Source organism: Sphaerodactylus townsendi, linkage group LG01, assembly GCF_021028975.2.
Source record: "Sphaerodactylus townsendi isolate TG3544 linkage group LG01, MPM_Stown_v2.3, whole genome shotgun sequence".
Taxonomy (NCBI): Eukaryota; Metazoa; Chordata; class Lepidosauria; order Squamata; family Sphaerodactylidae; genus Sphaerodactylus; species Sphaerodactylus townsendi.
In genome coordinates this window covers 102465274-102488361 of record NC_059425.1, presented here as the reverse complement: position 1 = coordinate 102488361, position 23088 = coordinate 102465274, and the positions used below count along the sequence as shown (strand labels likewise).

Sequence of the window (23088 nt, the reverse complement as noted above, 5' to 3'; positions counted from 1 at the left end):
GCTGGCCCCTGTGGGGGCCACTCACACGCTCCCATGCGAACAGCCCCCTCCCCTCCACCGGCATAATTTCTGCCAGTGGAGAGGCGCCCGTTCCGCTGTGCGGAAAGGGCCATGGAGTCCTCTCTTCAAAGCATTCATTTTCTCCAGGCAAACAGGTCTCTGTAGTCTAGATATCAATTTTAATTCCAGGAGATCTCCAGGTCTCACCTCTGGGTTGGCAGCCCTAATTACACACCTGCTATGTAATGGGATCAGTGTAAGCTCTATCCATGAAACTTTCAACATCATGTTTGATTTGGCCCTGAACTCCTGATCTCAAAGGTAGGAATTAAGTCTCCATTAGCTGAGTGCCATTAAATGCTTTCCATCAGAATGTAGTTCAGGATAATCTGGGTTGTGTAGATAGATCCCTGAAGGACATATCCTGCTATATTGTGGCTAAAAGGGCCTGTCTACCTCAGAATACTGTCCAAGGCATCTGGGAACTAAGATAAAACATGTGCCCATCTCTGCTGGGTGCTGAAGTTTATGAACCATATACCTTGCCTGTAAATGTCTATGTCAGTGGTTCTCAATCTTCCTGATGCTGCGACCCTTTAATACAGTTCCTCATGTTGTGCTGACCCCCAACCCTAACATTTATCCATTTTACAGATGGAGAACACAAATGCAGAGAGTCTTAGGCGACCCCTGGGAAAGGGTCGTTCGATCCCCAAAGGGGTTGCGACCCACAGGTTGAGAACCGCTGGTCTATGTAAACAGCTCTCACTCACACAACATGAATAACAAAAATTCTTTACTGTGTGTGGTGGGTTTTCTAGGCTGTGTGGCCATGGTCTGGCAGTTTTTGCTCCTAATGACCCATCTGCATCTCTGGCTGGCATCTTCAGAGGCACGTTACAGAAAGATGGGGTTCACTCCATGGTACAGTGCAGCACTCTACACTGTACCATGGAAAGAAACACATCTTGCCATGATATGGCTTCTGAAATTGCCAGCCAGAGTTGCAGGTGACTCATTAGGAGCAAAAACTGCCAAATCATGGCTTACAATGCCCACAAAATTCACAACATCCAGTTGGTTCAGGCAATGAAAGCCTTGAACAATACTGACTTTCCTGATAGCCAAATAAATATAGCAGGACTGCAGAAGGCAGTTTCCTTCTGCCATCAAACTTCCATTCTTTATTTCTAGGCACTTTTTGTTTTTCATCCTCCTTTCTAATTTTGTATTAATTAGTAGATTTTCTACTTCCATATCTAAGTACTTCTTATTATTAATATGTTATTTCTGTCATCTTGCTGATTTTTGGTAATGTGGCTTGAATGACCAGAGCTATCTGAGGGAAGTATATTGACTGAGACAGTAATGTAATTCTCAGGCTTCCTTTACCAGTAGAACTGTTACTGTAGAACACATTGGAATTACAGTAGAACATTAGAATTATAGTAGAACACATTACAGTAGAACACATACCAGGAGAACTATAAGGGCAAACATATTTTGTGAAGAGAGAATGGGAAATTGGAGCCTTAAACTACGGTACTATTTTCTTGGAGGGTTTTTACTGATGCTGTAGAATGAAGATCTGTGCAAACAAACAATGCATTTCAAACATTTGGGATTATTTTTGTAGCAGTCTCTCACGTTGTCATCTCTTTCTTCTAGCAATAAATGTTTTCTGTTACCATGCCAACAATTTGTTTGAAAGTGAATGTGCTACTCTTCATTGCCTTGAATGTGAAGGCCTTTCTTGCTAATTCTGCTGGTGTTCAGTTCAAGTTCTGAAAGAATACATTGTGGGGAAGGCATTATTTACAGAGAAAAATAAAACAGCAGAAACTAGGAACAGTATTGAAAAAGAATAGCCAGTGGCATGTGAAATAAAAAGAATAAAGTCTGAATATATTTTCTTAGAATTCTTGTGAGAGATACTCACTAGGGATGAATGAAAACACTCTCCTTTTAGTTTCTTAAAATTAGTTGTAACGTGAGCCTGTTCCTTTCACTCACTGGCATTTCGAATTGGTTAGGTTTTTTTAAAATATCACAGTCATGCCTTTGTGTAAACCAGTTTTCTTGCATTGTTCATGATATGTATTATTTATTTATTTTCTTTATTAATTGCATTTTTAGACTCCCTCACCCAAAGGGCTCAGGGCGATGTACAGCCACATAAAATTCAATAAAATCAGCATCAAACAATTAGGTAAAATTTAAAACACAAGGAATTTTTTTTGCACTGCTCTTACAATGCAAATGTTTCAACAAGAAAATGTGGAGAATAAATGCAGTTACTAAATAAAAATAAATATATAAATGTTATACCATGTATATCCAATATAAAAGAACATAAATGGATAACATTTAAATGGATAACACAAAGGATAACATTTAAAATGGTGTAAATATGACAGAAAAATTCTGCATGAGGAAGCTGAAAAGGCTGTGAACGTGACGTGTGGTCCAAACTAACATTTTCCATGGGTATGAAACATCTTTCTTACCACGCGCTTCCATGGCAGCCCACATGACCCATTAAATCCAGTTCCTGGGGAGATCAGAAAAAAACAAGATTTGAAGGCATTTTGGGGTACTGCAGAATAGGCAAAAATTCTTGTACCTGCAGAAACACTAATCTGGATCCAAACCAAAGATTCAATGGTTCAATTCATAGTAAGGAAGAGTGAAAATTAAATGGAAATCTTTGAGATGAAACAGTAGGCCTGCAGATTTTACTATTATTTCTAATAGTGATTTATGCTGTACATGTCAGCTAAGCTGCTGCTCTCTTGTACCCAAAAGAAAATATCCCCTGGTTTAAAATTTAGAAGTGGACATTTAGTGCTGCATTTTACATTGTTACAGTCAGTGGAAGTAGAATCAATAGGCTTAATGCTCTCCAGGACTGACCTTTATGCAGAAATCCTTGTCCATAAACTATTGGACTAGTAAAATTAAATCCAGAAGCAGCAATAGTGGGTAGTGCTATTAGCCCAAACAAACTGCAGGCCCCCAAGGAGCTGAAGCTACAGAAAGCAGTGGACAAAATAGCCCAATTAGGACTCAGCGGCTGTCTAAACAAATATCATGGTAGGAAAATTCTATTTGACATCAAAGGAAAGTTCAGGGTCAACAGCAGAGAGGTTTTTGTGAGATTTAATATCCAGTATGAAAATTGCTGTTTTATGGCATGGGGAAATGTATACAGATCTCCTCACCTTCAGCCTTACTTACATGTTTTGCATTTGTGCTGACTACTGATGCCCAGGACAGTCAGGGGAGAAGAACCATATTGCTATTTTTCAGGCCACTAGGCTTTAGTTCTTCACATGAAAATCAGTGGGGTTTAACAGCGCTTAGCTGGGTTACCTACACTGCTTCCCCAAAACTAGGTCTTCAGTTTAATGCTAATAATTGAGCCCAGCGGCCAAGGCCGGCCTAGATGTGGTTGGGCACTCTGTTTGCGTGTGCCCACAGAGAGGGCTCTGAGTGCCACCTCTGGCACCCGTGCCATAGGTTCGCCACCACTGGACTAGAGGGTAGGACTAGGAACTTGGAGATGCAGGTTCGAATCCCCACTCTGCCACTGAAGCTTGCTAAGTGACCTTGTGTCAGTCATACACTTTCAAGTTCTCAGCCTAACCTATCTCACAGAATTGTAGTGAGAATAACATGGGTGAGAGGAGAATTACACAAGCCCCTTTAGGTTCCAACTGGGGAGAAAGGTGGGATATAAATGAAATACATACATACATACATATAAAGTGTTTTAAATAAAACATCAGTTGGATCATGCGGTGGTCAGTTTTCTTGGCAGATGCAATCTGAAATTGCAGGGGGGTTTTGGCGCTACTGAAAAAATGAGGAGCTGTCTAGAAAATGGGTAATGTTGATGAATCATAAATGATACATAAACAAGGAATACATCTGTGGTACTGTGAAAAAGTTTGTTAGAATCACAAGACAGAAATGTTTACAGAATTAATAAAACAGGTAAACAGATTTCAGGATACCATGTGATAGGTCAGTGCATAGATTTAAAGTGGATAAAAATAATGTATTGTGTATTAAAAGACAGCAAACATTGTGTGATTAGTGCAGTGGGAGTAAGCTTGGTTGCTGGCAATGGGGCTTGCTTCTGAGTAAACCCTCCTAGGGTCGTGATTCACCCGTTGGAAGAGTTGCACAGTTGCTTCAAAGCAAAGCCACCGACTACCACCAAGCTTTTTCCCAAGTAACGCACGCCTCGGAGCCAACCGTTTTTTCTAAACTAAAACCTCAGTATTCAGGTTAAATTGCCATGTTGGCATTTTACGATAAATAAGTGGGTTTTGGGTTTCAATTTGGGCACTCTGTCTCGAAAAGGTTCACCATCACTGCTCTAGTCACACCATGTTTGCTGTCTTTTAATACACAATAAATAAATACATATAAAGTGTTTTAAATAAAACATCAGTTGGATCATGCTGTGGTCAGTTTTCTTGGCAGATGCACTCTGAAATACATACTTTAACAAATAGTTCATTTAATTTCTATTGTTCTTTTTCCTGAGAAGCTACAAGTCCTTTACTGCCCACTTCATAAGTTAACAGATTCTTTTTTGGGGATGAAGAATTGGGATACAATTTTGCTCTGTTTTTTTCTTTTTTGGCAGAATGCACATAAAAGTATCTCAACAACTTTGTCCTTTTAAGCATTGCCACTAGCACTTTCGTTAACTATCAGTAAAATCCTAAGAACGCTTTCCTGTGAGTATGCCATATTGAATAGATATCAGTAGAATTCTGAGCAAACTTGCTTAAGATTTCTCTCAGTTTCCCCAAGGTACACTCATTTAAAACAAAACAACCTTTTCTCTATGAGGGGAAAAACAATAGCAGAAGGATTTACATTTCTCTCTTTCCCCATATTTTTCTCCAGAAGAAGCAAGTCTGGCAGCTAAATTTGCAAAAGCAAAAGTCATCAAAATAAACCCAAACAATCTGAAGTATAGCTGGGGAGGTGTACTTAATCCCTCAGATACCATTTGGATTCCTGGAGCTGGACTCAGTCGACAGGTCAGTCCCCTTAGGATCTAATCAACACCTCAAAGAAATCAAGCTTAGAGTTACCAGGGCATGGTGATAAGTGCAGCTATTGGTGAAAATGTGACATAATGACCAACCCTCCCCCCACAAACCGGAAGTGATGTCAGTTCTCTCTAGGAACTGCTCAAAACTCTATAGTTTTACTACAGAATGTTCAGTGATTTTTAGAGAGATGTGATGTCACTTCTAGGTTTTCTCCATAAGTAATGTCATACGATAGGCCCAATGGCCATGTTTTTTCATCAGCTGCCACTCAGAGACAATAAGACTGGCAACATATTTTTGTAGTAGGATATGAGGAATCTTAGCATTTTAGTCCCAAACTCTTGTTTTGTACCTTAATTTCTTGGGTTCACTTTGCAGCTGGTCCCTTTCTAACTCAGTGACTACACATGTTAATGTGAGCAGCAGCTGTGTGTGTAGAATTACTTTTTTATGACATAATTGTAAGAAAAGTTCAAAACAGGAAAATGATGTATCATAAAATATACTTTCAATCCATTAATGCACATATTATATGCAGAGCTCCACCCGTTTCATGTTTCTGCCCTTTCTCTTTTGTTATTCATCTCCTTTAGAACTCATGGTCCTGAAAACTTTCATTCTCTCCCTTGCAAATCTTTAAACAGTGTTTGAAAACATATAATATCTCTCTCACTTTTAAACATAGATTTCTGCTTCTTTTTTTCCTTCCCCTTCTTTGTGACTGTTCTTTGTTGGTCTTGCATTGAAGCTGAAGGCCTGCAACAAGACAAGGTTTATACTTTTTATTTAATTACTAGCGGGGCCCGGCCACGCGTGGCTGTGGCAATTGTCCTTCTCATCGCAGTCCGCAACCCACACAGATGTCCATGCAGGTCCAATGATCTGCAGCATAGCCTTTTGGGGTGGTCAAAAGGAATCCCTCTTTCCCTTTTCAGTTCACACTGTTATATGGTGGTGTCTTTTTTTTTAGTATAAGGTAACCCTTTCCATTCCACAACGGAACTGTCCAGAGTGTGAATCCCGCTGTCCATGAGGCTGGTTGACACGCACAGTCCTGGCTTGGGTAAGGCAGAACTGGGGCAAGCAGCTATCCCAGTCAGGCAGCAGAGGCAGGGTGGTGAGGCGTTCAGATCGAGGCCAGCTCCCTGGGTTCTCAAAGGGCCATGTGCAAAAGAAGTGGAGCCAATAGTGTTGGTTCGCCCCCACCCCGCGGATTTTCTTATAAGAAAAAGGCAAACTCCAGCTCGCTTTTAGTAAAAGAGAGCTGTGGCGAATATGGGTGAGGAAGTGGGTAAGTGGTGGTTGGATGTGAGGGAGGGCAGAGTGAGATGTGTGAGGATGAGCTGGATGTGTATGAGAGTATGTGTGTTGTGTGGTAGCAGTGGGTGAGGCACAGAGAGTGAAAGTTACCTGCGTGTGTGGGGGGGGGGGGAACCCCACCTGAGGTCTCACATGGCAAAGTGTGCATGTGTTTCAATTCCACTCATATTACCTAACAGTATTACCTATTTACTGTTTTCAATGCTCATCTGTGGCCATCTGTGCGAACAAGTCCATACCAACCCCTCAGGCCACAGACATGCTGCACGAACATTCTAAGAGTGACAGTTAAACACAGCCAGCTTCATGGCCTGGTGCGCCAAGAAAAAGAAGTTTTTCCTGGCTCAGGTATGGACTTTTGGCGATTTGAAGGTCCAATTACCTGCCCGCAACAGGGAGGGGCGTCGTGTGAAAATTTGGGGGTGATCTGTCCAACCGTCTCAGTGTTAGGACATGACTAACAAAGTCACTGTTAGCTTTTTATATATATAGATTGTATAATACCTAGGCCTTATGTTGAAGTTATACAAGCAGTAGGAATAGAATGTCATATTCTCAAGACTTAACTACTCCCTCTAAGTACATTTTTTTCCACTTCCACGGTAGATCTCTGAAGGAAGAAAAGATTTCTTTTTCATCCATGTTATATTGCAGATTCTAAGATTCAAATTATAAAAAGGCATCAGCATCTCAGAATATGAGCAATCTGGTGTTGATTCCTTTATAAGCGTAAAAAATTGGACACATTGGCTTCTTGTCAGGTGCATTTGTTTTGAAAGGATGTGAGTGTTTACAGTGTCTAGTCATGTTATTGGAGTTTGTTGGCATCTCTATGGTGACATAATTTAAGCACAACAGTCTTCAGTCCTTTTTAAACTAAAAAGCAAATATGCTATCTGCATTCTTAACAGATAGGCTGTTTAGAAAGAAAAATAGTAAATTGAATAATAATTTTAAACATGGTATTTATTATAGTAAGTTATTCAATCTCAGTAAGTATATTATATTAAAATAGATTCAGTTTGTGCAACAAGCAGTTTTTATTCACCCTTTCTCATATCAGTGTAACACGGACAAAATCACATGTACAGCTTTGTTCCTTTTTGCTTGACTTTCCAACAGGCAGCATTGTTGTGGCAATTCATAGCATCAAATGAAACTTGCTGACCTGAGTTTTTGCTACAAATTTCAGTGATTCTGTGCATCTTGTGTCCCACCAAACCAAATGCAACATACTAGTCATGTATGCTGCAACTTACCTCCTCTCCATCTAGTCTTATAGATCCAGCTGACATTCAGCTAGGTGGGACACACAGTTGAGTATGCCTACAAGTAAATTGCAATAACAATATGCCTTCATTTAATTACAGGGTAAGATGATTTAGGCTCTGCAGGTTGTTTAAGATTATTTGCAGTGATTGCTCAAATATCCACTTCTTCAGCTTGTGGGCTACCAACAGGGAGCTGATGGTTCCTCAATCAGTTTGCTGTTTATGAGTGGTGATGGGAAGTACTGGCAAGTCTCAGCTGACTAATGCTGCCCTGTAGGATTTTCAAGGTGAGAGACAAACAGAGGTGATTTGGTATTGCCTGCCTCTATGTAGTAATCCTTGACTTCCTTGGTGGTCTCCTATCCAAGGATTGATGAAGGCCAACCCAGCTTAGCTTTTGAGATCTGATAACAACAGGCTTGTCTGGGCCATGCAGGCCAGGACATTCATAAACAGTTTGAGATTATTTATAGGGTTACTTTTCAGTTATTCACAATATACAGTCCAGAAATTGGTAGTATTTCATGCATGCACATTCTCACAGAAGCCAACAGTCATCCTATATTCCTCCTTTCTGACAGACTTGTTGTTGGTGCACATCACTTGGAAAACAAAGGTATAAATAAAAAGTAGGCAAATTAATCCACCAGCCAGTGGTTATAACTAATTTTCTTTAAAGTCTTACCATTTTCAATTTATATACACATTTGCACAGCCATTTGTGAGACACAGTTTTTTCCTTCACATAATTTATTGACCTGACATGACCATCCGTGACCCTGGGTAGAATCAATCTAACCTATCACACACATGTATAAGCCCCAGTAAGAAAAAAGAAATTAAACTCTACCACCACAGCTACTGAACAGGTACAAAATGGTTTGACAGCAGTATAAAGTTGTCAATAGACAGGTGAGCAGATGGGATGTTCAGCTCACAGGTGATCATGTCTATGTTCAACTCTCAAACCTAGTAGCTGTAAAATGTGCCGTGTCTCTAATTATTTGCTTCTGGCTTGTGCTACGTACAGTCAGTAGGATAAATAAGAAGCATTCTTATACACTAGATATCCATCTCAAGGAGCAAAAAAAGAGCTAAGCCGGAGCCCAAAAAGGTCCAGTATAATTATATATGAGTTGATAATCAAAGAACAAATACATGGAATTCTAGAGGGAAAGTAACAAAAAATGATTCAAAATATGTTTTATATTTTTTTTCGTCAATGTAACTTTAAAAACAAACACATTACACACTGACTTTTTGAGTATATTCTTTCTTTGCATGGATAGGTTAATGGATAGGTTGGCTTCATCATGTTATGCAACAACAGAATCATGTACGATGCATATTGTGAGACAAAGCAAGTGACCTGAAATGCCTGCCTCTGTGCATGCAAATACAGTTTGCTTTTAAGCTACCCCTCTGGGATTCATTTAAAAATGTATCTCTGTTTTGATGGCAATAATACTGCCACAAAAAGTCCTTTTGTTTCCTGTGAAGAGGTAGATATTTCTGGTAGTTTCTCAAAAAATATTGAGCCATTGAGTTTTATCTTTAAAAAAGGGAAATGAATAGTTTTCAAGATCACAATCTGATCGTTCATAAAATCTAATCACAATTGCCACAGTCCTGTGTTCTTCTCACAATGGCAAACACAAATTCAAATAATCAGCTTCATAATCATGAGACACATTGAAAGTCTGGGATAAAAGCTGCTAGCATTCTCTCTTTTAATTATTGTATGAGGACAATCTGGTGATGAATCCATTTTAAGCAATCACTTTCACCTTTGTCTAACCAATAAGCAATAACTGGAGTCAATATTTTTACTAAGGAAAAATAGTGTTGCTTTTCATGTTCAATTATAAAGGTGAAGAGAAAGACAAAAATGTTTCATTGCATTCCTGTTGCGCATTTGGTAACAGCTAAAGAAGTAGTAGTGTTTCTGAGGTTAAATTAAGTTAGCCAAGGGGCAACCAGGCCAGCTGCACCAGATTGCATGATAGGCGGTCCTAACTGCCCACAGACTCACCCTCACCCAACAAAAAGGGTAGCCTCCTGCCATGACTTTGCTTGAGCCTACCCTGTTTGCGGCTCAGACTTTCTGTACATGGTGTGGTGGCTCCTCCAGCCTGCCTCAATTGAGTCTTGGGAAGCTTGATCAGAGGCAGTCTTCCACACCCCCTCCTTTGTATCTAGGCCCTGTGCAGCTGTCTATTGTGACTGCCACTGCTGCCTGTTTCATTCAGGATGTAGACACCTGGTTCTATGTGTTGGTCACTTGCACCTGCTCTATCCAGAGCTCAGGCAGTGGATTCCAGGCAGCAGCTGTTTGCTTTCATCTGCCCTATCTGAGGCTCAGGCAACACTTACAATTCAATTAAGCATTGAAGATGTTATGCAGTTGTGCAGCTGGCAGGAGAATTGAAAAATGCCATTTTTCTTCTGCCCCTTACCAAAAAGCTAAATTACGAAACCTTTCAAAATAGGCTATAAAGTGGGATTTACTTGCAAATTCACATTGTACAAGGGATCAGGACATAGTACCCATAAAACCCAATTTGTTACCAACTGAAAGTCAAAAAATGGTAAACTACCTATTGATTTTTTTTACAGAAGTTTTCTTCCATGTTGAACTAAAAGGGAGGAATGAAAAAAGGGAGGAATGAAAAATATGTATTCTGTTGGTAAAGAACTTTATAAATCTGACACAATTGGTTGTGGTTGGAGGCTCTGTCAGTCATGCTAGCCCTTTTCACACAGACGCTTTAAAACATGTTGGGGCAGGAAATAAAGGGAAGGAGAGGGAGGGAGGGAGGAGAGGCATGCAGGGGAAGGGAGGGGAGGGGAGGGAGGGGGCCCGGCATCTGGACATGGCCCACTCACCCTAGCAGAAGAAGAGGGAGGGGATGAAGGGGGAGGGGTGCCATGCAATGGAAGGGGAGGGGTGGCATGCAAGGGACAGGAGGGGAGGGGGCCCGGCATCTGGACATGGCCCACCCACCCTAGTGGAGGGAGGGGAAGGGGAGGAAATAAAACATTTATTCTGTGAAGTTCCACATTGTTTTTACCCCCAAATGTTTTATGTATGTTCATGTATGATGCGTACTGCGAGATAAAGCAAGTGACCTGAAATGCCTGCCTCATGCAAATACAGTTTGCTTTTAAGCAGATTTTAAATGAATTCCTTTAAAAATGAATCTCTGGCTGAAACATTTTAGAAATGGCTTCATTTTCTTGTGTGGTCCTCTTAAGATATTTCCCATGCCTCTTTGTCTTCAAAGTCCTCATTAGTGCCATTTTGTGAGCCCACTACTTGCCCATTGCCTGTTTTTGGAGCATTTGTTGGGGCAGGAATTTTCAAAGGAGGGAGTGTAGAAGGTACAGAGACTTTCAGCCCCCTGCTGTGAAGAACTAAAACAGTGATTCCATGTAACAAACTCAAAATAAATGGCAAAAATCACAAAATGGTGGCCAGGAATCATTTGGAAGGTGTGAGTGTAGACATAAATTGTTGCAAATGGGGAGACTGAAAAGATTGTAGGGGACAAGAGTCTTGTGGTATCCCACAGATCAAAAGCAAAGATGCTGAGTAGTAGTTCCCCACACGATCTTCTGAAACCTATCCTGAAACCACCACAAAACAGTGCCTCCCAATCACAGCCCAGATTGGTAGTCCAGAAGGATATTATAACCTGATAACTAAGAGGTCCAAGGGAATTACTGTCACACTCTCTCAGTCCACATCCCAGCACAGGTCCTCTATCTTGGTGACCAAAGCTGTTTTAGTCTTACACAACAAGGCCCAGAACCAGACTGGAAAGGATCCAAGCAATATAACTTTTTCTGCTTTTCTGAAGTGAAGATTCACATACAATTAGTCATAGAAAAAGTCCAATGAAATTTGAGGCTACAAGGAGTTCAGAAAGCCTCCAATCAGCACATCAGGATTTGTGTTGCTTTGCATTTCCAACAGGCACTGGAACTGTTTGAGTAACGCTGTTCCAGTCTTTCAGTGGTGAAATGAAAAGTCTCCTCACAGTGGAATCAGCTCTCTGTCCCAACTGTGTGATGTTTCTGCAATGTGACTTTTCAATAAAGTTCAGGAATATTTTGAGATACAGCTGTTAAGTGATGCTGTGCCAGACATTCATCCTCATTCATTATTGACTTGTTTGAAGACGACACTCACAGTGATTCATCGAGATGTCGGCCTTCCATGTAATTCATGTTCCCTAGTGCTAGCTGGGTTATATAGTGGTAGTTTTGTTTCTTATGCTTACAGTGACTGGGGGAGGAGGGATTACTTTCTCTCCTAAGAAGCCATGTTGTAGCAATCAGGAAGACATCAAATGTTATCATGGTGTTCATCTAAATGGGGCCATTTCCACTATTATTTGGTGCAGTAATTACTAGATTCTCTTCTGTTAGTGCTAGTCTTTCTTTATGTTTTTGTTTTAAAGAAGGAAGAAATAACAGCTTGTCACTTTGAAAGCAAATAACACTCTTTAAAGCTGTTACTAGGCAACTTTTGCAGCTTGGGTAGGATGCATTTGAACTCAAATCTGAATAAAAACCGAACTCTCAATTAATATTTTAGCCTTTTAGAACCAGTGGCTTAATTCTATAAAGAAAAGATAAGATGTCTAATATTATATACAGTATGGGATTGCATATCTCAAGAAGAATAGGTGGTAGCCAATCAATGTCATATTAAATTTTGCAAAGAGACATCTATGTTCACAATCAGATCTTTTGCCACCAGTTTGAGGTTAACAAGAGGAGAAACTAATGAATTTCTAAAGTAGATTAATAACTTAAGTTCGAGGTAGAGAAGCAAAACTATAACTTTACATTCTGATTCACCTTGGTTAGCTTTGTTGAGCAGTTGTAAGGATACGATTATTCAGGTATCTATTAAGAGACAGAATATTAAAGTTATGTGCCCCTGATGACATAAATTATTGTGAAAGAATTATCTGAAAAATCCTGAGATCCACTGAGACATCTAACATAGTCTGGGGATCCTACAGCCCAGTACTGTCATACTATTTGGTTTATTTATTTGAACATTTCTATGCTGCCTTTCCACCCAAGTAGTATTCCCAAGATGGTGAACATTAAAACATTTCAATTTATATATAATATTCAGAATATAAAAATAATTCAATAAAAACATATAAACATACATTAATGCCAAAACCAGAGAAGAAAGCCAATAACAGTTATTGGGGGCATGCCAAACAAAACAAAAATCAATATTATTCTTTCCAGATTTTGTGTGATGATTTTATAGCAAAATAATGATTAAAAGAACATTTACCCATAGATGGTTACCAGTGTGAAAAGGGAACAGAGAGTTCACCTATCAATGGGACTGCACACATAATATGCAATGTTTGAGTGTATATATCCTATGACCCGTACAGACATGGTATACAACGCCGACACACACACACCGTTAATGGCAGGGAAGATGGCACAGCTCTGCGCCGTCACCCGATTGACATACTTTCCCTGCGACCTTCCGGCATGTCGCCCCGGCCAGGGGACACGCCCCCCTGCCCTGTGCGACAGCTCTGGAGTTGCAGGACAGAGGGGCATGTCCCCAGGCCTGGACGACGTGCTGGAAGGTCGCAGGGAAGGTACGTCAATCGGGAAAGGGGGGGCTGGAAGTCACTGTTTCCAGAAAGCCTCGCTCAGGGAGCGAGGTTTGGAAACAGCGGCTTAGTGCCGCTGGGGGGGAGCGAGGGCAGCGCGGCTGCAATGCAGCTGCGCCCCCCCCAAGCGAACAGCTCCATAGGGACGGCGTTTTTGCCGTCCCCAGGGTGCTGTAAATGGCCCGTGCGGAAAGGGCCTCTGAAACATGAACCGTAAAATATTGTTGGTGGCTTCACTTTCACTTCATCTTCAAAAAATGCTCTTATGTCCTTTACATAATGCAGTGATACTGTTGAGGCACTGGTATGGCAGCAAGAATGGCAGCTATTCATAGGTTTGAATTTTAAAGCTAGTAGAGAATCATTAAATGGCAGAATTTATAAACTGAGGAAAAATCAACATCAAGAGAGAGAAAAGAACTTCATTCATTACAATGGCCAGGGACAGAGGGGTGCAGAATCCAGCTTCCATTAATTGGGACTGGGAAATCTGAATCAATAAAGGGGGCAAGACATACATAATTGTTTTTCAGAATCTGAGTCCAAAGAATGTCTTTTCTTTCTTTCCACTCGTCTTGCTCTCCAAAACAACAAGAAGTCATAAGACTTATAATTTCTTCCTAGTAGAATTACTGGTCAATGTCAAAACACAAAGCCAAGAGGCATCATTATAATGCGCATATGACTGGTATTGTGCTGGGGGAAAAACCTGTGCTAGTCCAAAGGAATCAAATGATTCCCATTTATGTAACTCTTTTTCTTATGTAGCCTAGCTACAATATGGAAAGTACTTTGCCTGTCCACTCTTGTTGTATCATTAGGCCAAGGGCTCGAAGGAACATGCAGATCATGCAGAGAGTCATTCAAAGGTGAAATCTACTTTTCACTGGACCCGTATCTAATTATGGCAGGTTCTTGGGACATCTTTAGTGCAGACTCTGGATAACTCCAAATTCAAGTTGATTGTATGTGTGAAAACTGTGTTCTAGTGGAGTGGCATTGAGAGTCCACTTTAGGAGCTGGACCAGCGTGTGTGGGTGTTAAAAAGAGGGATTTCATTTTGAATTATTCACACATGAGGCCAGGGAGAATGCGTGTATATAGCTATTGCTCAGATTTTGATCTGCTTGTAAAATAATCCTTCTATTCAAATTCCAGTGATCTTTTGCTTCTGCAGTTTGCAGTTGACAGTGGCTCCAAGGCAATGAATTAACATTGCAAGAAGAAACTTTTCAGACATGCTGTATCCCAAAACAGAGGTATTTTTTCCACATACAACCACAGTAGTTTGCCTTTTGAATGGTTGTTTTAAAATATGATTATTCTGGATAATGAACATTCAATCATTACCCCCATTAAAGTTCCTCTCCTCCCTAAACCCCACCCTCCCCAATCTCCATCCCCCAAATCTCCAGGTATTTCCCAATCTGGAGCTAGCAACCAAACCCACATCAAGGCATTCTGTTCCATTTACAGCATTTTATAGCATGCCCAAATGCTGCTTTTAAGTCACCTTGCAATGACCTTGCAGAATGAAAGATGCAGATAGTATGAAATTAGCAACCATCGTTAATATCCTAACTTTAATTGGGATAAGTCAAAGAACTACACTAGAAATGGTATATATAAGACTAATTAAATAGCTGAGTATAAAAGAGGAAAACAGGTATTTGAGGATCTTGGTCACCAGGCAACTGAGAATCACCTGTGTTCAATGCAAAGAAATAAATGCAGCTCTTTATTATTTGTATGTATGCATTGTTTCTAGCTCAGATATGAACTAGAGAGAGAAAGGAAACAGAAAGCAACTCTTAATGAGACTTGGTAGCTTTTAATTAAATAATAATAATAATAATGACTTAAACACCATGATGTATCTTTAGATATGAAGAGAAATACTTTTACTAGATACCTCAGAGGTTTTTTAGTGATAACAAGCAAAGTAAATATCAAAGTACAAGCAAAGTGTTGATCTCTTTCAACAGCAGTGCTATACACTATACTTGGGTCAGCCTTCTCGTGAAAATCCACAGGCTTTGAAAAGTTTAGACAGCTTGTTTGAGGAAGGTCTTGCAGATCTCCTTACACCTTTGTATTTGTTAGTATTCATCTCTGGAGCTGTTACATGAATTGGTCTCCTCCATAACTCACCATTCACACAAGGTCTCAGTTCATAAAATAGACCCTCCGTGACAGATGGTGGGCCTCATCTCCTTTTCTGCCAGCAGTATTGCAGCATTACCCTGAATGAGTATGAACTCATTCATAGTTTGGAAAATCTTTTGGTATTTTTCTGCATACAGTGGGTATTGTATCCATTATACAATAGCTATTGTATAATATTTTCTACAATGGATACTGTATAATATATATTTAGAAATATTTACCTCAATATTTATGTTAGGATTCTTCCATAACAAATAAGCAAAATCTTTTATTATAACTTTTTAAAAGGCAGGAATTTGAACTGAAAATGTCCGTTACTGGCAAGACAGGGATGTGAGTGTCTGCTGGATGATCAGGGTTGAACGGGGCTGACACAAACTCCAGTGTCTCCCTATGGAGGTCTTTACAGGCCTCAAACAAAAGAGGAAAAGGGGTCTTCCTCCTGCTTTTTTCTTCCTCCAGTATCTCAGAACATTTTTTGGCAATACCCGATTTCCTAATGGCAGGGATTATTGGGGGAGCCAGCATTTGAGACACTAGAGAAGGAATGACAGGGAGCAATTCACAAACTCTATTGATTCCTGCTTCATTAGCACTTTTACTGGGGCCAAGCAAATTTTCGATTGGCAAACAGTTTTCCAATATGAGGCTGCAATTGTGTTCAATACGGTAATATATATGCATAGTGTAGGGATATCGATGGAAAACAAGAATGGGACCCAGATGTGCTGGATAATCTGGCTTTTTTATGGTGTTATGAAGGTGTAAAAAAGAAATAAGTACAGCATAATGTTAGAAGCAAATAGTCCCTCAGAGCTACTATACATTTTCTAGGAAAAACAGGTTTCCTTTGACTCTGAAGTAGTGAACATCATAACATGAGAAAATTTGAGTCCAGTAGCAACAGCATTTTCCAGGGTATAAGCTTTCGTGAACCAAATCTCAGTTTGTCAGATACAAATGAAAATCCATCTGTGCTTGCATCTTGGTAGGGGGGTTACAAAAGGTGGTAGGGGGTTACAAAAAAGGGCCAGTTATAATTAGGATACAGAGATGCAAAATGTGATTATCTTGATTAGGAGATATGTATAGAAAGTGCAGAAAATTAGAATCTGTAATGGGATAATACTCCTATTTCTATTCAGCCGATTGTCTTGAACTTGTTAATGAATTCTAGTTCTGCAATCTCACATTGCAATTTCCTCCTGAAAGATTTCTGTAGGAGAACGGCCACTTTACAGTCAGCAATAGAATATTCTGGAAGATTAAAATGTTCCCCTGCTGATTTATGAGTATTGTGATTTTTAATAGATTTATGTTGATTTATTCTGTTGGGTAGAGACTGGCCTGTTTGTCTGATATAACATAGCAGAACTAGCCTTTCCTGTAATGTTGAAGTGACTCTTATGCCCTTTCTGCACAGGGCCAAAAACAGCGGCCCAGGGACAGAAAAACACTGGTCCATGGGGAGCTGTTTGCACAGGCCCCGTGTCCTGTGCAGCCCCGAGCACCCCCGAGCAGTGTGAAGGCGCCGCTTTCCACCTCCCTTCCTGAGGGAGGTTTTTGGAAAGTGCCGCCTTCCCATCGGCATGGTATGAACTGCACCGCGCCGAAGGTGCCGCTTTCCTGTCCCCCCCCATTCACCTTGTCCTCCAGCGTCGGTCTGGAGGGCTGCTGAGACCCGCCCATGCTGCCCTCTGACCCCTGGAGGTCGGAGGGCAGCATGGGTGGGTCCCTGCAGCCCTCCAGACCGACGCTGGAGGACAAGGTGAGTGGGGGGGGGATGCAGAAGAGGTGGCTCCGTGCGGAGCCGCCTCTTCTGTGCTGGCCTCTGCAGAGGCTGCTCGCACGCTCCTGTGTGAATAGCCCCCTCCCCTCCACCGGCATAATTTCTGATGATGGAGAGGCGCCCTTTCCGCTGTGTGGAAAGGGCCTGACACAGAACTGATTCAAACATTCAGAAACAGGAGAAACTACAACCCTCTCAAGACTCTTCTACTTCAGATGACAGGTGGAAGATTTCACTCTTGAATGCTATTGTAAGTGTTGTAAGTCCCTGGATATGGTGTGTTCAGTTTAATTATGAGATAAACAATAGGGTGCATGCAGTAGCCCATGGGACTAGTATATTGGAAACAAAATTGCAGCAGTCTTGTAGAAGCTAAATAGTTTTCTGGTTAGATTCCTGGATGACACACAGGAAAACAAGTGGGATCAAAATACAAGAAATAAACATGCAGCATAATTATTTTTTATCTACTTTTATAGTGGGAGGATACAAAGATGTATTTTAGGAATAACATTGCAAGGTTAAAATTATTATTTAAAATACTGTACAAAAAGTTTACTACTATTTAAGTGCTGTTAATTAAATGATGGAGACATTTTCATAGATAAAATTTCCCCCCTCCTTTTTAGGTTTCACCCGTTCAGTTCACTCCTTCCTTACTTGACTACATAATTATGATTAATACAAATGTCCAGTGTGAAAATATCTTCAGAAGAATACTCATTTTCCTTATCCAGTTACTCATAAGCTGGAAGAAATTCTAAATAAATAAATGTTTTCTGATGAGGATAAGAGCAAACAGCAAGTATGGCAGGTGCTAGGTCTATTCCATGGAGAAGTGAAGCTTCAAGGCAGATTCAGCACATGTTTGTCTCTTGCAAAAATAATAGTGCAATCCACAGAAGGGACAGATTGGGGATTGCTTCAATGCAGCATCAGCTCCAAAGTGGTGGGAAGTTTCTCCCTTTTAGAGAGAGGGGAATTAGCAGGAACTCTTGGCTTAGCAAAAGGCCAGGCAACATGAGAACTTGATTGCCTATGTATACAAGGGTCAGCTTTCATAAGAAACTCATAAGAGAACAAATAAAGTTTAACACTTTTTTACTTTATTGGGTGTACACAAGCATACAATAAGCAGCAGAACACACACACAGTCCTAGGATATCAACAGTTTTGAGGGGATAGGTCTGGAATAGATTATGAATATATGGGGAGAGGCAATAAAAGTTACAGTCACCTGATCTTGGAGCAGAATGAAACAGAACTGAATGACCCGCACTTAGTTCTGGAGGAACAGCACTGTGGAACAATATCACAGAGATACTGAACACTGACAATTGGGAGAATGGGCTTCTTATAGGGAAAAATTGACCCTGAACGGTATGCAGAGTGATCCTTAATCTCCCTAGACAAAGAGATTCCCTGCCTTTCCTGGGAAAGAAAGACATCAACCTTAATGGTTGGGTCACTGATATAATGGTTTGAGACATTAGCCAGGCTCAGGAGTGTCTCCAAGGGTGATGTTAGCTGATGAAATTACAGCTGGGAAACAATGACAATGCAAAATAAGGTAGTCATTAAAGGTATTAGAGGAAGAAACATTAGTTAGTACAAAACTTGGCAGGGAAGCACATTAGCACATCCATTGTCTTCACTGGGGTAGGGGGTGGTATTGTCCAGGGTTGGAGCTAGAATCTCTCTCCAAGGCAAGGTCTTTGAGATGACTTTAATCCTGTCAGGAGGGGTGTCAGAGAAACATTGTGCAAGTTGCTTTGGAGGAAGGCAAATCCAGACAGAGTTCTTTCTCCTTGGTGCACTGAGCCATTGCAAGGAATGTGCTCCCCATTTTGGCACTGCACTGCTAGGCACCCCAAGCATTGGTTGAGGTGGGTAGAGATTCCACTGTATTCCAAAGAGGACCCCTTTGGTCCACCATTAGTCAGTCGGATAACAAGCAAGGACCGGAAAAATAAAATTGCAACACACACACACACACACACACACACACACACACACACACACACACACACACACACACACACACACACACACACACAGAGAGAGAGAGGCCAATGGACTACACCACACTTTTTGGTGGCATAAGTTGGTGGCTAGTGATGAGGCATTCCTGGGCTGAAAGCACTATGGAAGTCAACTAAAATTGGCTCCACCCCCAGAAATGCCCCTGACCACCCCCAAATTGGTGTGGGCTCCTGCACTGGAGCAGTGCTGACTCAGCAGCAGTTGCTGGGGTTGGGTGCCATGGAGTCACACAAAATATTTGCTTATATGGCAGAAGGGGCACCCACATCAGCACACTGTCGCACCATTTCCAGGAGTCCATTTCCCACCCACACCCCTTCGAATTGCACTATAAGTGTTAAAAGAAACACAAGGTTCCTGCGGAAAATGGTAACATCATGTCAGATTTCCTCCTTTTCTTCCACTCTTCCCTAATATATAATATTGAGTGATATAGAGGCAGCAACATGATTGCCCCAGTGCTTCTTCTGCCCCATTCCATGTAGACTTAGAAGAAGAATATTACACATTATGGAAAAGAAGGGGGAGCTTGATATGAGGCTTCCATTTTGGGCAGCAGCTCCATGTTTTTTGCAGCATTTAGATATATCTTAAAATGAACACTTGGCAGTAAAACACTTTCAGAGGAAATGTCATAGAAAACAACAATAGAAACACCAGGGGAAATGGTATCATAATTTAAAAGATGGTTACATTAATATTCCTGTAAAAATATTTCAAATAACAGCCCATTGTAAGATAAAAACAATTATCTTTTTTATGGCCCAATTGGCTATGAAGAGGTGCCACCCATCAAGATGTGAATTAACTACTGTGTAAAACATGTCCAAGCATTCACAATATGTTAGTGCCATACCTCAAAAGGCATTTCACTCATGCAGGAAATTGAACCTGGACAGTAGATTATTGTGGCACCTGGCAGGCATTTGTTACAGTACACTGATTTTCCATTATTAGTCTTGAAATCCAGCCTGTTCAAATGACTTTTATTTGAAAAGATACAGTGAAGAGTAGTGTATGTGTGGGAGGGATATGGGGGAATGTGCGAAATTTCAAATAATAAATGATGAAATAGTTGGGATGGTCCATTTGAACATGTTTCTCTTCATTTAATTACATCTGTCCTGAGTTAGGTTGCTGGCCAGAAGTTTTAGGTTACAGCACAGAGCTGTGTCTGGAGAGAAGCAGGGAGCGAGAGCCAGCAACAGCAGTCTGTAGAATCTGAGAAAGCCAAGTCAAGGGTCCATCACAAAGGCTCAGAGTCAAAGAGGTCCAGTCCAAGGATCAGAGTCCACAAAGTCAGCATGGTAAAAGGATGCAATTCACAGCATCCAGGCCTGTGGGGTCTGCAATCCTCCCTGATATAAAGCTTCCCAGGAGCCTAGCCTTCAACCTGAGAGGAATCTGATTCCTCCTGCTGAGGGAGGTGCCTTCTCTGAGCCAGCAAATGTGCACTTTGCCTTTTAGCCCATAGCAGATTTCTATAGCGCTGTCTCTGATGATGAATGGGCTCAAGTGAGCTACTTGCCTGAGGCACCTCAGATGGGGCAGGCTGGGTGAATGGTCTGCTTCTGCAGGCACTTGGGGCTCTGAGTCCTGGCTGGCCTGCTATTCATCCTTCAGGGGCTCTGGTTGCTCTGGGCTCAGCCCCAGTTTGTTATCAACCTGGTCTGAGCTGTCATGCTCTTACTCCTGAAGACTCCTTACTTCCCAGGGATCTTGTTCCTAATTGATAAACCCCACCCACAATACAATACTATCAACCACATATTTGCATAACAAGTTCCACCCAAACACTTACTGATTGGTTCCCTACCCTGGGGCATGGACAATATATACCCCATTAAACATTCCCTTCTCACTGGGCACAGTGTGTAACAGACTTCCCTCTGTGATACACCTCTGAAGCTGCTAGCCAGATGCCAGATGCAGGCAAAACATTAGGAACAAGATCCACCAGACCACGGCCACACAGCCCAGAAAACCCACCAGAACTAGTGGAACATTATTCTGGGGACGTAGCTATCGGAGGCCTGTTAGTACTACTAGAGGATAGTAGCAGTACATCTACCATAGAAGCTTCTGCAGAAGTAGCACATCTACTATGTAAGTTCCTTGTGTGTATTTTTCCAAGCAGTGACAGGATTTGCCTTCGTGCACATGGAGGCCAAATGCAGAAGATGAAGATGTACAGTTGAGCATCTTAGTTTTGATTCTGAAAAGTACCTTTATAGGAGACTGATTAAAGTCTATGTAAAGTCATCTAATCTTCTAAGAGTAATTCCAAGGTTAATAAATACATACCAAAAATTATCAAATGACCATCTGACCAGTATATGTCCTCATTTTTTCCTTGAATTGAAATGGAAGTGAATATATATTTTTCTAATGAAATGAAAAGCAACAATGCATCGGCATACAAACATTATGTGCCTACTTGCTTTTATCCCTGTCTTGTGAGCCCAGAGTTTAAGAAGGAAGTAGGAAATAAGGAGGGAAGAAACTACCAAGAAACCCCAGAATTCCGAGGTAAGACATTGACAATTTTATTGGTTATAGCAGCCTTGGCATTCATGGAGCAACTGATCAAAATATTGGGCAACTACCATGTTGGCTGATGTACTGCTCCACCTAGCCACAGCCTGCCTGCTGGGCATGGGGAGAACATGCAGAATGGCAGGTTGAAGGATATTACTTGGGCACCAGCTTCTATGTGGTCTCCCTTGCCACTCAATGTGAGGGTGTCCAACAGCCCCTAAGCTGGGAATGTTTCCCAAAGCACTCACCCCAGTTCCCATAACAGGGATTTCCCATAACAGGGATTTCCAAGTTGTGGGAAATGGGCATGCAGGCCCCCCCCCCCCCCCCCGCCCCACACACACACACTGGCTCCATGCTGATATTGCCAAAATATATTGTCGAAGGCTTTCACGGCCAGAATCACTGGGATGCTGTTGAATCTCTCAAACAGGGTCCCAGATAAGTCTGAGCCCCTCTTTTCTTGCTCTTTGCCAGGTCAAACCATCTAGACCAGCATCATATTGTGCATAACCAGTTGTTTTGGATGATCAACAAATAGGGCATAGAGGCTAAAGTATTTCCCTGATCCCCCTTTAAAGCCATCTATGCTTGTAGCTTCCACTATGTCAACTGGTTGTGAATTCTACACTTTAATCAATTATTGAGTAAATAAGTCTTTCCATTTTTCTGTATTTTACCAGCCATTGTCCAAGCCCCCCATGCCTATGAACAGCATTAAAGGCCAGATTTTTTTATTTTTGTTAATCAAAGCTTAGACTTTTGGAAAACTGACGGTCATATCTAATATCAAATTCGATGTTTTGGTGTAGCGGTCAAGAAAACCGGATCCTAATCTGGAGAACCGAGTTTGATTCCCCTCTCCTCCATATGAGCGGTGGACTCTTATCTGGTTAACTGGATAGAATAGAATAGAATAGAATAGAATAGAAGAATAGAATAGAATAGAATAGAATAGAATAGAATAGAATAGAATAGAATAGAATAGAATAGAATAGAATAGAATCTTTATTGGCCAAGTGTGATTGGACACACAAGGAATTTGTCTCCGGTGCATATGCTGTCAGTGTACATAAAAGAAAAATACATTTGTCAAGAATCATAAGGTACAGCACTTAATCATAAGGTACAGCACTTAATGATTGTCATATAGGTCTAGTAAGCAATCAGGAAACAATCAGTAGTAATGAAAACATAAAATGTAAAATCATAAAATAAAATAAAAT

General features: G+C 41.0%; 1 protein-coding gene across 1 annotated transcript in view; it reads left to right on the top strand.

Moving 5' to 3' along the window:
• Positions 1-22353, top strand: part of LOC125437613 (metabotropic glutamate receptor 1-like) — a 124399-nt gene extending 102046 nt beyond the window's left edge. Inside the window, exons 6-7 of the mRNA XM_048505372.1 lie at positions 21791-21853; positions 22340-22353. Coding sequence (XP_048361329.1) covers positions 21791-21853; positions 22340-22353 — 77 coding nt within the window. The remainder of the gene's footprint in view (positions 1-21790; positions 21854-22339) is intronic.
• Positions 22354-23088: the final 735 nt, after the last annotated feature.